General features: G+C 39.0%; 1 protein-coding gene across 15 annotated transcripts in view; it reads left to right on the top strand.

Annotated features, from left to right (window-relative positions):
* LOC132398146 (Krueppel-like factor 8) overlaps window positions 1-19452 on the top strand; it is a 178880-nt gene that overhangs the window by 130278 nt on the left and 29150 nt on the right. For 13 of the 15 annotated variants that reach the window (XM_059977177.1, XM_059977175.1, XM_059977180.1 and 10 more), the window contains 2 exons: window positions 10742-11309; window positions 17970-18062. In XM_059977177.1, coding sequence (XP_059833160.1) covers window positions 10742-11309; window positions 17970-18062 — 661 coding nt within the window. Of the gene's footprint in view, window positions 1-1786; window positions 1811-10741; window positions 11310-17969; window positions 18063-19452 lie in introns of those variants that run through there. The other 2 variants (XM_059977190.1, XM_059977176.1) reach the window with 2 other exon arrangements.

The raw sequence follows: 19452 nt of genomic DNA, 5'->3' as shown, positions 1-19452 counted from the left end.
GCCTACAAGCCTACTCTGTGGGTAACTGGTCTAGATAGAATACTGTACGTTTTTTTAAGTGTACTGAATAAATAGAATTACTTTTCTCTGTTCCTATTGACTTATTTCATTGTTTCACTGAGCTCATCCCTTCACTATTTGTGAATCAGAACTTTAATCTCATCCTGGCCATTTTGTGGGAATATCAGAGTGAAGTTATTGAATGAAGTACATTTCTTGGTCCAAGTCACCTATCATGTTATTTATTGTCTAGAATGTGAAAATTGCTTGAAGTTTAAATTGTGTTTATAATTAATTTAGTTCCCAGAAACACTTTCTTTCAGTTGGGTGGTATTTGCTGTACTTCGTGGCGATAATTTTTTTTTTCATGAGTAGAGTTGTGGACTGTTCCATAAGGCCATGCTGCAGCTGGCTGACTGTAATCACTGGATATCTACAGAGAGGCCTTTGTGAAGTGCCTGATGCATGGAGCAGGCTGCTGCTGATTGGGAAAGCTGTAATGAGGCCTCCAGTTTTCATAGCAGAAAGTCTCTCTTTGTGCCTGTGTATGCCTTGAATGCTTTGGACTGATTTAATGTCCCCTTATTTGACTTGTCCACTAATATAATTCAGTTTTAAAAAAAACCCCACACCCTCTTTAGTAGCACCTGTGAAAAAGCATGCAGTTCAATTTTTTCAGTCGTCCTGCAGGAAGTTCATGGCCTGCTCATGTTACCTTGGCAACCATTGGCTCGCTGTCAAATAAGAAAATGATCCATGGGATTGGACACCAAATCTGACCTTGAGTACAGGAGGGGCACTGTATATTTGGAAATAAGTACAGTGTGTGTTTGGGGGAGGGATAGTAATCTGGCTTGATGGCATGTGTGCAGAGGCAGTGCGAATAAAGCAGGAAAGTGTAGAATTTTGCAGGATTTTATTGGCAGAGAGGCAAAGTATGTAGGGGTGTACGGCAAGGTAATATGTAGGAAGGCAAGCACAGAATTTATTGCTTCGTTGCACAGTCTTTTTGGTAATACTCTATTTTTATTTGAGGAGAAATGGGAATTTTTTTTTGAAGTGGGACAAAGTGATGTGAGGACCTGCTGCTGGAAACCTGTTTTTTTTTACTCTGTACCAAGTGCTGTTATCAGGGCATTCATTACAAGTGCACCGAATGTCCACATTTTCTGTTGGCATTTGCTATTTTTGGTGGTTGTAGCAGTGCTGGGTTCTTTTGATAGCTGTCTCCATGTTGAGTGCTCTCTTGCTGTGTATGTTCTTTCCACTCTATTACCCTTATTCAGGGATTTAATAGTGTAGATACTTGTGATTTGTAATCATGTTTAATTTAATAAAACAGTGATCAGCTCTTGCATTTTGCCACACTTAATCTACACAATTTAAGCCTCTTCTGCATTGAGCTATGTGGTTTTGATTGCATATATTAAATCTGAATGGATATAATTCATTAACCCGGGCAGCTCTCTGATTCCACATCCAAGAGGCTGGTTCTTGAAAGTAAGTTAGGCTAGATGATCCTCAATCTAAAACTGCAATGAAAGGGTATCTGTCGGGTAGGTGTATCTTAATATTCATTTCTTGAAGTGATTGCTTAGGAGTGTGGTGCAGTGGAAATGTCTTTAGTTGAATTTTGTTACCCCTGTAGCACTGGGACCTATTCTGATGCTGTTATTCCTAATCCAGCTGATATCTATCATTTCACTGGAAACCTTTTATCTTTATCTGTACAACAATATTGAATGCTGTTTGTAATTAACAGCAGACTGAAGGAACTCATCCTCATACAGAAGACATTTCCAGCTAAAATGTAAGTTCTTTAGTCAATTATTGCCCACTTGTTTCACTAAGGTTGATGCATGTTGCTTGCAGTCACCATTTGAGTAACCAAGTTAAGTATAGTTATACCTTTTCTCTTAAGGGAGTAGTTTCTGAGTTAATAATCAAGATCGTAGAAGGCCTGTATCAGAACAGACTGGTGAAGTTCAATTTTAAGCCAAGGAAAAATGCCTTCCCTGTGTGAGCCAGCCATGAAAGATAATTTTCTGCCCATTGTGGGAAATTTGACCTCACTCTTGCCTTTTTAGTAAAAAGCAAAACATCACTTGCTAGTTTTTTAAATATAGAAAATGCTAGATATACTGAGCAGGATAGATATACACCCAGGAGAGAAGAGCAGACATGCTTTTGGATATAATTTTGTCTATTAGGTTTAAATGTAGTGTGCAATAATCCAAAAGAATGTCTTCCAGTTATCATCTCCCAGCTTCTGACACCATTCCCACCCCGTCCACCTTATCTGACTATCATCTCCTCCCCCACTGTGATCCACCTGTCACCTGCCAGCTCTTGCTCCACTGCTGGATACTAACCGTCTCCCCTCTCTTTCAGTACAGCTGTCTTCTGTCTATCTTTCAGTCCAGGTGAAGGGTCTTGACCCAAAATGTCAACTGTCCTTTTGAAACTCGTGACAAAGCTTTTCAGTAGATGTTGCCTACCTTATTGAAATTCCCCGAGCTGCTGTAGCTGCATTCTGTCTTGTCCTTATCATTTAAGGTGACAAGTTTTCTACATTATCTGAGGTCCTTTTTGAAAAAGCACGTTGAACTATCTGCCTTCTCGGGGTTCTATAGCACTCTGAAATTTTGCAAAAAGTTGTGAGCTAGCCAATACTTTTGTCAGTGTCAGTAACATGATTAAAAATATGAAATTCTTTAAACACTCAACTGACCAGCAGCATCTATGGAATAAAATGGCAATATTTCAGGTGCACAACTGTTGCTGCTCTATCTAGCAGTCTATGACTCAAACCCATTAAGAGCCAGTTATCTAAAATTTCCTTTGTTTGAATTTCAGCAAAATGGAGACAGTTAACTGTGGCTCCTGTCAAGCCTGTGTGTCTCAGTCTTTGGTTCCAATACACTTGTTGCCTAATGTTTCAAGACAGTGAGCAGAATACAGCAGGAAGTCTTTGTAATGTCAAACAATGTTGGCTAATTATCAGTGTTATGCCACACTTGAATATTGTATTGGTTCAGGAGATCAGTATCAAATACCATTTAAGAAGGGCTGTGAAAACTCTTGCTCCTCTGTCCTGAATGTTCCAAGCAACTTCTCTCAAAATGTAGTTTCTTAGAAATTATTTTGCACGGTGGTGGTCTTTTCAGTGCTAGATCTTAGATAATGCAACAATGTAGTGAAGTGGTTATTCTGTAATATTAGACGGGCCTATGCTGCCATGATTAGCCCCACCCAAGTGACCAGAATACCATGTAGTTTCTGTTATTTTGTAAGATCATTGGTGACCCTCATGTTATAGTTAAAAATTCACCTTTGCACAATTCACAAATCATTATCCAAAAGTTTGAGAAATTGAATAAAATTTGCTGTCATGGAATTTGTGGGGGTCGAAAGTAATAAAAGGACACAATACATTTAGCAATCAAGGCTTTTTTTTTGGCACAAACATTGATGTTTTTTCACGATGTAGAAAATTGCAGATTGATTTCTCACAATGTAACTCCCTCCCCTGCAATACAGATGTTGCCTGTAAACTGAGATATATATTGTAACTATATTACTATGTAGTTGCTCTCACCCCTGATACAAAGGGATTACAGTGTATCATGCACATGGCACGAGACTGGAAGATCGATACTGTGGTTCTCAGTTGAGAAGTCTACTTTAACAAATGTGACTGAATCATGGTAAAGAAGTTGTACCTCCTATGAAGATTCAGATGCTGAATTTGTGGAAATAAGTAATACTTAGCCTGTGGTGATTATATGTGGAGAAATGGCTGATATTTGCACAATTTCAGCACCCAATGGACTATTGATTTTTCTGTAATAACGCGAGGCATCAATACCATGCAGTTGGCCAACTTGTGCTTCCCTTGTAGCCCCAAATTTCTTATATCAAGATTTGTCATACTTAAATGACTTCCAAATCAATAAAGAAGTTATGTAAGTTAAAGCTTGGGGAGATGAACACTTCATCATGGTTTTGCTGCTTATGCAAGGACATTTATGGTGTTCTCAATGTACTTCCTCCTGCAGTTAGTTACATGCCTCCTTTCCTATGGGAGTGGGATTCATCATTTAATTATCTTGAACATAACGGACACTGTAAAAGCACAAGTTCTTCGTCACACTGGTGGTTGATGCTACCTTGCAGGTCCACGGGCAGTGGTGGCATTGGATGCCACATGACCAGAAACTCTTGTCTTTGCAAACTCTACAGATGTAAATTTTGGTCGTTATCAGTTACTGGGATCAATGAGTTTTCAATTTGTGCAAACATTATTTGATATTCTTTGGCAAATACAGTCAGTTGTAGGTGAAATAAGTCCTACCACATCAGTAAAGTAACAGCTACAATTGATAATCACTGGCAAAGATCAGCATCAAAACTTCACCCTTGGTATAGCCAAGATGTCCTTTTGAAGAACAGCTGCTTACTTGATAAATTTTGATCTATCAAGTAGATATATTTTGAAGTGTGTTGTGTTCAGGTGATTTCACACTCGACAGTTACAACTTTTAAAGTCATTGTACATTGAGTGAAAAACTGGCATTAGATTTTATGCATTACATCTACCAACACAAGTTAATGTCCTTTTGAATGTTGATTTCTTGTGTAGTTAATAAAGTTTTAAAAGACCAAGTGAGAATGAAGATATTAAGGCATCTCCAGTTTGTTGAATTACTCATAACTCTTGTCATCTGTAGTTACATAAATATCTTTTCAAGATGCAACTCTAATTGAAGGTGGTTTATGATGGTGAATTTCTTTTTTATATATATATAATTTAAGATCAGTACAGTGGATTCTGATTAATTGGGACACATCGGAACCAGTATATTCTGCCCCATTGAGTGGCTGCCCCAATTAGCTGAAGTTTTGTGGAAAGACAAACTAATGTTTAACTGAGTAATGAATTGTGTATTTAAATAAAACATAGAACAAAACAGAAAAATATCAATACTACTGCAGTACTTTAAAAACTGTATAAGTTCCTAATTGGTATTGACAGGAATTCATCCAGTGCATCTGTGCACTGCTGCATTCATCTGATTGGTTGTAATGAGTAAAATCAGCACATCTACCTAGTGTAGATAATAGATCGTCTTCATACAATACCTTTGATTGCATCCTCCGAATCTTCTTTTTCACATTCAATATGATTATATTGATACCTTAACATCTTTTCTAATTCCTAACTTGTTGAAGTAGTGAAATCATTTCATTTTCATTCTCAGCCATTTTTTAAAATCTCTAAGTCTGGATGGTTGAAGCTACAGTGAGCAAACAGTTCTGAATTGTTTTACTACTTATTTCGTACCAATACTCAGTGATAAAAATTACAGCTTTTTGAACACAAGCTGACACTATTTTTAAAAACTGTTTGCTCTGAGCAGTGGATCTAATGGCCACACAAGTGCATGCGCCTGATTTTAGTTCAAAACTGTTCTGCAACCATCTCCTGTCCTAATTAAAGCGGCACAGTGTCGCTAATAAAGGAAGGGAATCCTGGCCATTTTCTTGATTAGTTTTTGTTCTTGAGAGTTGTCCCAAATAAGTGGCTGCCCCAATTAACCGATGCCCCCTCCCCCATTAACTGGCACCCACTGTGTTAATTTTAGGCAAGTATGTCCTGTTCACTGTATCTGACACTATCAGCTTGTCTACTTTTTCGTATATTACTTTTAAAGGAAAGTTTAGGGATTTTTCTATGTTTCTTGCAAACTCGGTGAATTGTTTAAAAATCACATGAACTATTTCCAGTGGTCTGACCTATTTCAGTGTTCATTGTGTCTCACTGACCTGTTACAACTGTTCAGGAGCTCCTTCTTGATTTGTGCATAGCTCATTTCTTCTTTGGATAATGTAACGCACGAGGAGGTTCTTGTCCATTCTTCATTACTGTTGCTTCAATTTCTGTCTATGATGCATCACCTTAGAAAAGTCTAAGATAGTAAGATCTTTACCTGTAAACCAGTTACCTGTAAACGTAACTTCAGCTCCACTTTTTAAGATGCTCAATAAATCTCTGAACATCTTTTCAATGCCTACATATGAATATTTCAATTCTGAGTTAGAGTAGGTTATTGGACTCAATCTGATGCAGCCTTTTAATATTTAATAGTAATTTCGAGTCTATGATTCCATCTACCCTCATAACCTTCCACCTTGATTCTCATGAATTTTTGAACTGCTGCCTTAATACTCAGAGTCTGCTTCCGTGTCCTTCTGAGGAAGTGTTCCAAAGACTCATAACCCTGAGAGAAGGAAATTCACCACACCTTTTTCTGAAAAGATCAGTCTTCAGTCCTAAACTTTAGATGAAAGAGAAACATACTTGGATTTTAGAGCCCTACCTCACCAATCCATATTGGCATCTCCAAGCTGGCTTTAACTTTGGCTGTAGTTCAAGGCACATTGCAGTACAGTTAAAAGATTTTTATTCTGCCTCTGAAGTTTCTTTATATTTGGAACTAAGTTTAAAAAGCATCAGCGTTTCTTGTGGTCTTCAGGTGTTTCTTCCACCTGTACTTGTAGACCTGCAGCCAGTTAATCATTCAGAGTGACCTCCCAAAAGTTGTGTGGGAAATTCAATTTGTCAACCGTTCATTTAAGTCTCTGTTGTGAAATTTATTCCTAACATCCAGAGTCATTAGAACTTTAGCATTCTGTACATATTCAGCTTTAGTTATTAGTGGCACTGGATATGGAACTGCACACCCATGTAAGTAACTGGACGTTATTAAAGAAATAAAATCTACACTGCCATCTAGATCCAAAAATAGGATGAAAAACACTCAATCTACAAATAAAACTGAATCTCAGAATGCAAAATATCATCACGCACACATTATTCCAGATGACCCTCTCCTCAAGCTTTTGATTCCTTTCCGTGCCTCAGCCCTACAGCTCGAAGCTGGTGCCGTAAAAGCCATCGCATCATCAGTAAGCTCTTGGAGCTTCCTGCCGTTTTGCTGGCTGTACCATCCCAGAAGCTGCAGCCCGCAGCGAGTGGAGAGCATTTCGTACTTCATCAGGCACAGTGGGTGCTAGACAACGAGAATTGCATGAGCCTATGTGGCAGAGAGATTCTCTTTTTGACGTGCTGTCTGGGATGTGAAAATCCTCATGTTTTCCTGAAAACTTCACTCCTCAGGATTCTTGTTCAGTCAAGCACATCTACTAGTGAGGAGCTAAGGGGCTGTGTGCATAATTCCTTTTTATTCAACAATGGTCCACAGCAAAATGTCACTTCCTTGTTAGTCGTATGGACTTTGTGAAGCTCTTTAAGAACTGGTCTTGACTACAAAAGCCTAGACAAGATACTTGAGCTGATAATAAATATAACCTAACAAGACGCAGATGCAAAGGAAACATAAATACTGTAGGTGTGTGCTAACCCTCCTACTTTCTTAAGTTATTTATTACTTTAAGGGTATCAGTGGTGAAGGTTTATATTGATTGTGCACCAGACCAATTCAGCTTCCCTATTACAATGTGCTTCTGGTGGTCCATCAGAAGGGACAGCATTATTTTATTTCAGTTAAATTCATTCATTAAAGAGTTTTGCAGGCACTCACAATGATAGATGCATCAGAGCTTGCAATTTACTCAGTGATGTAATTGGCATCAAGATAAATTTGAAGAATTATTTTCAATCACTGCTTTGATTATAGAAAGCTCTTGCCATTATGGTGAAGTGTTTATCCATTTAATTGAACAATATATATAATGGCCACTATCACTGAAAGCATTTGATGGCTGGAATTAATTGCATTTCCAAAGTAGTGTTTTCATAAGAACTATGGCTTATAAGCCTGATACAGATGCTGTGGGCTAGATGATTCCCACTGATGTGGATCCATCACTCATGTTGGTTTCTGTGTATGACCAAGTGACCCATACCGGAGAAGGAGGTGGCTTTAGCTGGGAAGTTGTTCCGGGTGGCTTTGACACTGGTCTTGAGATATCATGAGCATTCTACTGTGTTTTTCTGGCAAACAAATAGACGTTCAAGCAGCCAGGGTACCTCACCTTATAGGAACATAAAGGACTGAAATAGGATTTTTCCTTTGGTGTGCTAAACACATCCTGCGGAATGGTTTAACCAGTGAAATTCCCCAATTCCCCATAAACTTTATGACATTGCCAAGCAGTGCTCTGGTGGTTTATGCCCCCCACTGAATGGGGCTTCGTGATCTCTAACAGGAACAGGTTTGCTGAACGACGTACAAAACACACTCTGAGAAGGGCATTAACCCTTTCAGGGACACTTCCTAAAGCAGCTGTCTGGTAGGAATGTGCACTATGTCCGAGACTTCACAGGAGTTGTAGAGTTCTAGGAGAGTGAGAGAGAGGGGGGCGGGGGGACCTGGCAGTCTCATCAACAATTTGCAATATACTTCAATAGAGTGGACAGCCAGTACCTCTTCCCCAGGGCACCACTGCTCAGTACAAGAGGACATGGCTTTAAGTAAGGGATGGGAATTTCAAGGGGAACATTAGAGAAAGGTTTTTCACTCAGAGAGTGGTTGGTGCGTGGAATGCACTGCCTGAGTTAGTGGTGGAGACAGATACACTAGTGAAGCTTAAGAGATTACTAGACAGTTATATGGAGGAATTTAAGGTGGGGGGTTATATGGGAGGCAGGGTTTAAGGGTCAGCACAGTATTGTGGGCTGAAGGGCCTGTATTGTGCTGTACAATTCTGTGTTCAATATTTTGGATAAGAGAACCAACTGTGACGTTTCAGAGTTTGCTGATGACACAAGACTGCATGGATTGTGGGGGTTAGGACCAACAGAGCTTCAAAGCAATTTGCATGAGTGGGTGAATACATGGCAAATGCATTTAAATGTCAGGTTGTCCACTTTGGTAGGCAAATCAAAAAGGTGGAGCATTATCATCTATTTGAGCAGTTTGCACCATCCTAGTCTCAATTTAAGAATTTAATAATTTTAGGAATCTCTTTTTTTGTGAGGGCATAAATTTGGATATGTATTTAGACAGAATGGTCATCTCAATAACCACAATGCACAAAAAAAGCTAGAAATACTCAGCAGGCCCTGTAGAGGGAAAAGCCATGTTAACATTTAGGGTTGGTGCCTTTTCATTAGAGCTGGGAAAGATTGGAAATGAAAATGCTCAAACTTGTAGAAATAGTGGGGGAGGGGCAGTGGCAACAAAAGGGGAGGTTGTGTGATTGGCCCATAACGGGGTTTCCACTTCCCCCTTTCTCTCTCTCTGACCCACCCTGCCCCTCCTTCCCCTTTTCTCCTTGACCTTGTCAACTGTTTCTTGCCCTGACCCTTTCCATTAACTGATTCATATTTGCACTAACCTTCTGATATTCTCCCTGGCTAACACCCTTTCCTGCCCCTCTGTTCTGTTCAACAACGAGGTGTATAAACATAAACAAAGTGTGTAAATTGCTGCTGCAAAACATCAGTTTCACAACATATGCCAGTGATATTAAACCAGATTCTGATTTTGAACCTGTACCAAGGCCCAGTGCCTGCGGCCTTAATCATTACAGGCTTCAATGATGTGGGCCCATCAACAAAATGTTTATTGGTTTGTGTGAACTAAGACACTGACACACTTTTGTAGGAGCAATTGCCTTTATAGACTGTGCAACCATGTCAAAATAGAGGACCTATGGTGTTTATGTAAAGACTGCAATTTTGATACTGAGCGTCAACTAAGGTTTACTCTCGCGGTTGGTCAGAAATGGGTAATACATTCTGTGTGCCTGGAAATTAGACTAGAGCCAGTTTCAGTGTGTAGTCAAACTGCGAGATTCTCTGTCAAAAGCTTGTGTTTAATGGTCATTTGTGCAAAATACTGAAATATGACTTCTAATGGACAGTTTTTTTTTGATGAACCCAATGATTTCAGGGGAGGGAAGAGCAAAAAAGGAGTGATTTGGGTAGACACCAACAGTGGAGGAAAGATTTAAATCTCAATGGCTAAAATATAATAGAAGTACAAATAAACAGCTGTAAAAAAGAGCAAATGTGTTATGACTAGGCTGTTGAGATATATGCACGTAGTCAGTGATAGGTCCCTCTAACATTTCAGTGTTTTTAGTGGGGAAATGAATTTTCTGCAGATGTGCTGGGACATTTCATTACCATACAGTGGTTTCAAAGCATCAGTTAAGTGCTTCTGGGTTGTAATTCTGGCTGTAATGCAGGGGTTTCTATGGGAAATAAATAGATCAAGTTGAGCGGCAGACGTCTGTGTTGAGATGAATTTTGGGTCTGTTGCAGTGTTGATCTGTGAGATAGTTTGAACACCATTGGCAAGTTTTCATGTGGTACATTATTTGCACCACAAAGTGTAGTTGGACAAGGTTCCATTACCTTTTTGAAGTGAGAAAAACAAAATCATTGAGACTAAAACTGAACTATATGACAGCCTAATTGATTTTATGATATGGTGTGTTTCAATGGCGTACACTCTGTATCATTCAACCAACAAGCACAGTGATCTTTTGTTGTTTTGTCAATTCCATACTATTTGTAGTATTCTTTTCTGCTCTGTTTTTGGCAGCAGTGGTGAAGCCAAAATGTTCCCATTTATTTCATTTTTTAAATATATTAAATGCTTGAATAAAATACAAATCAATTTGAACTGCACTGTAATGTATCTAAACTAAATAATGGAGAGTTTCACATTTGCAAACCTTAAAAAAAACAATTTTTTTCTCTTTGCAGTCAGTCCAAGCCTCTGAATGCGAACGAACGGAATCAGTCCCAATGTTGATAAATAATGTGAAAATGGAATCTTCTACACTGCTTGGTGATCTGAAGAAAGATGCACCAGTGTTACTAAGCAACATTAAAATGGAACCACCGGAGGAACTGCTTTCAAATGATGATAACCAGCCACAGACAGAACCTGTTGATTTGTCCTTAAATAAATCTAGGACCTCACCAATAGTGCCCGTGGTTTCATCATCACTTCCAGTTATAACAACAACCTCTTCATATTCTTCTTCGGACATCTTAACTGGAGGACCAGTCAATGTTACTTCAGCCATCCCTGCAGTGCTATCACCGGGTTCCATCTTGGCCTCGTCCCAGGGGGTCGGAGGACAGCAGATTCTGCATGTCATACACACAGTGCCGTCAATCAGCTTACCTAGAAAAATGGGAAACCTGCAACATTTGCCTGTAGTTGTCCAGTCATTGCCTGTGGTCTACACAGCAGTACAGCCTGATGGTGTGACATCATCAATCACGGTCCCTCTTATTGGGGATGATGGAAAAAGTGAAGGTGCAGGTAAGGAAATTGATTCATTTTCTGAGTGACTCTTAAATTGATTAGATAGCCTGTAACTTTTGATGCAATTAACTTGTGCTTTACAGTGTCCATATTAATTTAGCATTTGGTTATCTTTCCATACGCAGAGCCAAGTGACCTTACTGTGATTGCCTAACTTTGAGGCATCAGTCAGTGAGCTGGAGTTTTAGGTAAAACTCATCAACTTGTATCTAAAATTCAGCTGAAACTGGAATTTGGAAGTTCCTTTAAATATTACAGATATTTTTGAAATTGATCCATTCAGAATACTGGTAACCATTTTTTTGTGTGAAACTTTTTTTTCATTTTTCTGCACACTCAGTGTAAGGGAGTAGTAGGAGGATAATTATTTCCCATTTATGTTGCAGTGATTGCTGAACAGTGGTCTTTCTCAAAAGTCTATTGTGTGATAAACCTAATGCACAATCTCCTCCATTCATTGTATAAAGCTACAATACTTACACTGCTCAAAGTCGATAACATCTAGCAAAACAGCCACAATGTATCTTAACCTGATGATGGTATAAAATATTTATCCAGCATGTTGCTGGTATAGGTGCATCCATTACACAATTATGATATTGTTTACATGAGAAAGCAAAGTACTTACACAAAAGATATTTTTATAAAAATGGTGATGATGCATTTTATTTCACAATTCCATAAGAACAAATAGTCCTTCTCTGATTAATGGTCTGTGGAAAAATTAGCGCGAATTCCCTGTTTTCTCAGAGACCAGTGTTGTCTTATTGGCTGATAAGGTCCAGGTTAAAATTCCAGACCACGTTTGCCAATCTCAGTAGATTTGTTTGTAGGTTTGTGTGTTTGGCCAACGGGTGAGGGATCAGAGGAACAAATTGTTGGTCAGGATTTGTTAAGTGAGATAGGATTGGTCTTGTAGTGACTGTATATCTTTTCAAAGTTCAACCAAGAATTAAAGAAAATCTAGAATCCATTGAAGTTCCATAGAATTGTTGAGATGCAGTTATCCCCAATTCTAGTGTCTTCCATGATCTCCATGTTATAGCCAATATGTTGTATCTAATCACTGTAAGAACTTGCACCGTTCCCAAATAGTTAAGCAAAAGTGGAAAACTGATCCCATTGCTGATACTGAAATATGTAACTTCTCATACCTGCCTTATAGGTGACTCCAGTCCCACATCAGCTTGTTTGATTGAATCCACAAGCTATTCAGAGTCAATGCACGTGTGCCTGCACACATTCATTGTTTTCTCTCTCTTTCTGTCTCCCATGTGTACTTTCAGGAAGGGAGAAAAGAAAACTGATGAAAAAAAGATCTATTACTTTGAAATCTTTATAATTTGCTTTAGGTTCATTTAACTAATATGCTTTGAACCCACTGTATGAGGTCCTGCTAAAATAAGGTAAAAGGCTACATATCTGGACATTCATAAGATGACCAGCAGCAAGTTGTGGAGATCCGATGCCTTCTGTTTTGTAGTCTAATGGTTCAGAAATGTTCATTGGTTTCTGAATTGTGTGTTTGCCAAGCCAAAGGTTTAAAAGTATTTTTCGCTTTTGGATGCCACTAGAACCAGTATGTTTATATATACTTGCTTATAAACTCCATAAAAGGCTCAGGAGTAGCATATTTTTCATTCTGTGAACTTTGCTTTCTTTTCCCTTCTGCAGTTTCAACTCTGGTTAGAGCAGATGGTGTGATGATAGATCACAAGGAGATAGAGCAGCTCAGTGAAATTATATAATCCAGTGTGTTCTAATTTTGAAAGAATAGGAGCCAAAGTAGATTTGAGACCAAAATAACTACTTTGAGCTTTGCTTGCTACTTCACAGGCAAATAGTTTTTGTAAATATGCCCTGATTAGTGTGCAATAGGAAAAATTTTCCTAACGTCCTGCAGACTAGAAATCAAGATTTCAATGTCTTTTGCAAGTCTATCTGCACTGTCTGTGTATTTTTTTTACACAGAGGCTGTACCTATTTCTTTAGGGGTTTGCTTTTGTAATTATAGGGAGTTTAGTAAATTTGCAGTCTTTTGCAGACCTTCTAATAATGCACCTTGGTCTTTATTTTGATGTGTTTAAATTGTGATTTCAAGGAGCTAGTCCTACTTGCACAATGTGCATAATTATGGACATATTTTTCATTATGGTGGCTACAGAGTGGTAGATTAACATATTATAGTTATGGTTTGTTATAATGCTTATGTTAGTTTTTAAATTTTTGTATTTATGTTTTGAGCAGAAATTGCCCGTCAGTACATTACATCAGTGTACTACTGAACTGTTTACTGAAATTAGTTACTAAAAAACCTCTTTCTAAACACTGACAGGTAAATGTGGTAGTTTTAGCTTAGTGGAGCTCTCTTACTTCTGAATTAGGGAGCTATGGATTCCACTGAGAAATCCTGGATTTGGCCTGAGTTGAAAATCTGCTGTTTAAAAAGAACTTTCATGATCTCCCTCTTGCCATTTTGAAATCCTGTTAAAACAAAACTGGAAAATTCATTAGCTGTATTTTAAAATCATTATTAGGTTCCCTTTGGGTAATGGTATTCTGTTTCAAGAATAAGCATCAACAGCTGAATCTCTGGCATTAGATTATAGAGAAACCAGAAGCAGCAAACTAGCTTCCAAATGAACTGAGCCAAAATGGCTTCCCAGTCACCATACACTATGGTGGTTTCTGCAAGTTTTTCCTTCAAGAATCATTCACCAAAATTGCCAGATGAATACAAAAGCAGAACTAGTTCTATGGTCATCAAATGAATAATGAGCATTGAATGAGAGCAAACCTTTTTTCAAAAGTGATAACACTTAAAGCCTTATTCTCCCAGGCCCCACAGGGAGGCACTCTCTAATTAACACTGCTTAACAGGAAGACCTACTAGGCAGGGGTATTCTTCCAAGTTGTCTTACTGACCTTTGTAACCTCTGAAAATCTTAAGTGGAAACTCTGACAGAAGTTTGCCGTGGTCTGGCCTGAGGATCCTTGATGGCTGCTTTGAAATCTGTCATACATGATACTTTTATTTCTCATTGTTGCATTTCAGAGGTTAAAAATGCTCAAACAGCAAAGTGGGAAGATTCCATTTTTGATAAATGTGACTCGCATTTACCCCTGAAAGGAGCATTTCACTCCATTACGAGTGTTTACAGGTGTTCAGACCATAGAAAATGGAACAGTGCAGATTAATATAGCCCCTTTGGCCCATGATGTTGTGTTGTCATTAACCTACTCCAAGATGAGTCTAAAGCTTCTCTGTCAGGTAGACCTCCAATTTTCTTTCATCCATATTCTTAAGGGTCACCTAAATGCCCTTTATGTGTCTACCTCTATCTGGTCGTGTGTTCCATGCTCCTGTTACTGTTTTTTTTAAAACAAACCTACCTCTGATATTACCCTAGATTTTCCTCCAATCACCTTAAAGTATCTCTAGTATTAGCCATTTTCACCCTGGGTAAAAGGCATTAGTTGTCCGTGACAGCTACCTTCAGCTGTCTCATTGTTGACTTGCCTTCTGTCATGAAGTCAGATGGTGGATATTGGCTGATGGCTACGTAGTTTTCAATTCCACTTACATCTCCTTGGAAAGTGAAATATTCCTCACTTGTATATAGCAAGACCTTAACACTATTCAGGCATGGGCTGAGAAGAGGAAAGTAACAAAAATGCCCACCAAGGATCAAAAATGAAGCAGCAACTTTATTCACTGTATACATTTACATATATTAAGAATTTGCTGTGGTGTGTTGGCAGACAGCGACTATCATCAACAAGAGAGATTCTAACCACTTACCCTAGGCGTTCATTAGCGAGTTCACCACCACATCTCCCTAGATGTCACGAATGACTGGAAAGTTGACCGGATCAGCCACACAGATACCATGATTCAAAATTAACTCCGAGGTTGAGTATCCTGCGGTGAGCTGTTAATCCCCTGACACCATAAAGTTTTTCTATATCATCAAGGTACATATCGTGAGAATGATAGAATTCTCAGCACTTGTCTGTAGAAGTACAGCTCCAGCAACTCTTACGAAGATCAATGCTGTCTAGTACAATGCAGTAAACTTGATTGGCACCCAATTCTCCAGCTCACTGTGACCGCAGTATCTCCCATTTGCAATATAAACTTAAGTTAGTAATGTGCTATTCTGGCAGCATGTCTCAAACCCAACACCTCTACCACCATCCTGACCAGGAGGCATCTCTCCTTTCCTTCATTGCTGTTGGCTTTGAGTGCATGAACTTCTTTCTCAGCGGCAGCATGATAGTACCTTCACCAGATGGATTGATCAAGACAATGGCACATCACCACCTTCTGAAGAACTGTGGGCAATTAATGGCAGCCATGCCAGTGATGCCCGTATCCTTACAAAAAATGAGGCACACATCAACCTCGAGTTTCTTACTGCAAAATTAATATTACAAAGGTAGATATTGACTGGATTCTGTCAGTTCTATCAGCAGGGGATGGCAGAATTTTGAAGAGACTCGAGAGAATGTGGAAGGCAGAGAAAGGAAAATGTAAGACACAGATGGCTGGTTTGAAACACTTAGCCCAAAGAATGATTTGTAAACTAAAATAACTTGGATCACTAAAAAGTTTCTAACTCGAGTTTTGTAGTACCCTTATCCCAACTTTAGCTTCTTTGCTGTTGAAGCTTCCAGCCATTCCTTCAACTATCTAAACTTACCTTTCTGGTGTGCTTGTGCCTGGCTCCTGATTTTCCATTTCCCATAAACCGCTGTTCATTCACCACTGTGTTATCTGTGACCTATCTCATGCAGTCTTTTTTACACTTCCCCACTTGCCTCACTCTTCCTTTCAGTGTGCTGCTTGGCGAAGCCTTTGACCATTTCACAAAATGTATTTTATGCTAGCTGATGTCTCGGAATGAGCATTCCCATAAAGTGTCTTGAGTTATTACATTGATATAGCATGTAGTTGTGTGTTCACCACTGTATTGAGTCACCATGGTTCATTGTTCAGTGATGATCTAGTATGAAATGTTCGTTGGTTTAGAAAGGTTTAGCCAAGTTCATTCACAATGTGTTGCTTTAAAATGACAAAGATGTGATTTTTGTCCTGGTAGGAAGCCATAAAGACAGTGCAAAAGACAAACCTTAGGAGGAGCTTAGTGGGTTAAGCAGTATCCGAATGCCGCTTGACCTGCTGAGTTCCTCCAGCAGTTTGCTTTTAGCTCCAGATTCCAGCATCTGCATTCTCTTGTGTCTGCACAAGGACAGTGCAATTAAATGATAGCCATAAGTGCCTTTCAACACTATTTCCTACCATTTCCTGTGTAATTATTAAGGGAACGGCAAAAATCATCTTGTCCTGATGTGGCCGGTGGTATATGACTCTAATTACAAAATAAACATTTCCAGTATCTGTTATAATAATCAGTATCTCTTCTCTGTACTGCATTTCTTGTGTGCGAATTGATAACTTTAGAAGGTTTTGCATGTGATCTGATTAGTCTTGGCAACCATTAGCCTAAACACTAGATTTTACAACTGCAGTTGGTGTTCATTCCCTTTAATCTTTGCAGCCTAATAGTAGTGCATTTATATCTGTATTGTGCTGCCCCATGGTACAAACAGCAGCGTAAGCTTGGCCAGTGGGTGGTGAGTGGGTTGCTCTTTGAGATGTTGATGGATTAAAGGTGAGCAAAACTAAGATGTACTTTTCCAAGATATCAGAAGTAAGTCTGCACAGTGGTTAGTGAGCAGATGATAACACCTAGACCACCAAACCAAGGATGCAAGAGGCAGCATATTGTATTATTGCACAACTCGGACTTCACAGAGCAGGGTTCATTGCAGCCCAGATATGATAACTTAATTAATATCACTCCAATGCTGATTAGCCATAAAGTGTGAGAAGGGATAATCATGTAGTTTTGTGGTCAGTTGTATAGTTGATAAGTGAATGTTTTTTTTAAATCTATTGCTCTTAAAAAAAAAACTCATCCTAGAAAATCAACTTGCTGTCTCCTCACCTGAAGAGAATATAGTTGAGACTATTCTCAGGTTAATTTTGTGGCATCAAAAGTTTAGTTAGTTAGCTAAACAGGTAACACATAGGATAGGAATATAAGGGATAGAAGCTGGAATGGATTGTTCAGACCTTTCAATAAAATCATTGCTAATCTTTTATTTTGGCTTTTTATTGCGGTAACATTATATCCACTGTTTCCTTTAATATCTAAGATCTATTAATTCCTCCCTTGAATATAGTCAGCTACTGGGTCAGTATACCCTTGTGGGTGGAGAATTTCAGAGATATGCCACCCCTTGTTTGAAGAAGTTTGTTGTCTTTACCCTATTGGCAGGCCCTTCCTTTTGAGACTGTGACCCCTGTTTCTAGACAATCCAGTAAGGGATAACATTTTTGCTCCTCTGACCTCACTTCCAGATTGCCAGTCAAGGCCCAAGATGGAGGCCCCAATCTCTACATCTTGGATCTGGATCTACAGCTGTGTTATATGGCTTTATGTTGATTTGAAAGTTCCCCATGATTCATGTGACAGTTGTGCAGTTGGGAAATTGGAATTCTCAACTTTTCTTTGGGCTCTGGTCAGAAACACAGAGGCCAGTTGTGGCTCTCTCCCCCTAACAACAGGTCTGTTTCTGCCTTGGCTGCAGTTCATTACCTTGGGAAAGTGAAGAATGTTCCTGGTCTTGGAGCTCACTGTGATGCATTTACCCCAAAAATTTTGGGACCAAACAAGGACAAAAGTAAGTATAATATTCTGTAACACCCTTCGGACTCTTAATGGTAGTGGATCTTGTACATTGATAGTATCTGTAATGCCACTCTGCCAGTTCAGCTGAAGGTGTACAAATTCCTGCCTGGAATTGTATGGCTTTGTGATGACCCTTCTGTTGTGGAGGATGGCAGTTTGAAGGTTTTACTGAGATGATGAATGGATCAGTATTGGGGTACAGAATTGATAACATTCACTGGTCATCCTGATTTTGAGGTCACCGGTACATTGTTAATTATTTTCACTTTTGGATCAGTGACTTTTGCTCCCATGTTGCAGACTGTATCAGAAATATCAACTACCTGAAGAAAATACTAAAAATGACTAGTGACAAATCATTCCTTGTGTTTGTAGGTACACCTTTCACCAGTTAACAAAAAAAGTCAGTAAGAAAGGCGAAGTCAGCAAGTATTCCTGCTCAAAGACAAAATAATTCTTTGGAAGACCTTGAAGAAAGTTTTCTGAAGAGCTATTTGATTATAATGTTCCTGATGCAGATCTGAAGTATTTCTGCTAATTATCTAGTATAAATGTTTACTGCCATTTGTACATTCATCAACTGCAAATGATGGTCTTGAATTGTTACATGTCATTCTCATGTCTGCAGCAGAGAACATTGAGAAATTGAAGGCTATTGAGAAGTGTGGGCGGTGATGAGGGGAAATTGATTGTGTGTCCATATATCCAAGAGCAAATGAAATGGCTAAGACGCAAATGGCTTTCCTTCCTCCTTTAGTTGAAGCTTGGAATATAAGAGCATATAGAGATTTCTGAGCTATACGTAATGCTAGTGTAACCACTGCATTATTGCTGCTTAAAAGTTTGGATTGCCATTTTACAGGAAAGATGCAGTTGTACTGGAGAGGGTGCTCAATGGATGTGATGTGTTTCCAAATCTCAAGTTTTAGCTATAAAGCAAGATCGGATAAAAGCTTACTTTCTTCTTTGGAAAAGAGGAGGGTGGGATAGGGGAGCTTTGGGGAAACAATTTGATACATCCTAATTATGAAGGAACTACACAGGATAAATAGAAAAGAGGAATCATTGGCTTAGGGTTAAAGTACTTAGTACAAAAGATTAGAGGGGAGATCTGGAAGCTTTTCATCCAGGGAATGATGAGGAAAATTATCATGTATCCGGCAGAAAGTAGTACAAGTGCACAATGGGAGCAGGAGTAGGCTGCCTGGGCCTTCAGGCCTGCTATTCTATTTAACATGATCATGGCTGATTTGCCAAGACCTCAGGTCCTCTTCTGTGCTCTCCTGAATGGCTCTTAATTCCCCAATCTCTCAGAAATTCAACTACTTCCTCTTTGTGTAGCTCCAATGTTTTCTGCCTCCATAACGCTCTAGGGTTGAGAA

This window comes from Hypanus sabinus, chromosome 8 (assembly GCF_030144855.1).
Source record: "Hypanus sabinus isolate sHypSab1 chromosome 8, sHypSab1.hap1, whole genome shotgun sequence".
Taxonomy (NCBI): Eukaryota; Metazoa; Chordata; class Chondrichthyes; order Myliobatiformes; family Dasyatidae; genus Hypanus; species Hypanus sabinus.
Note: the sequence above shows the minus strand (reverse complement) of the source record. Positions and strands in the feature narration are given on the sequence as shown.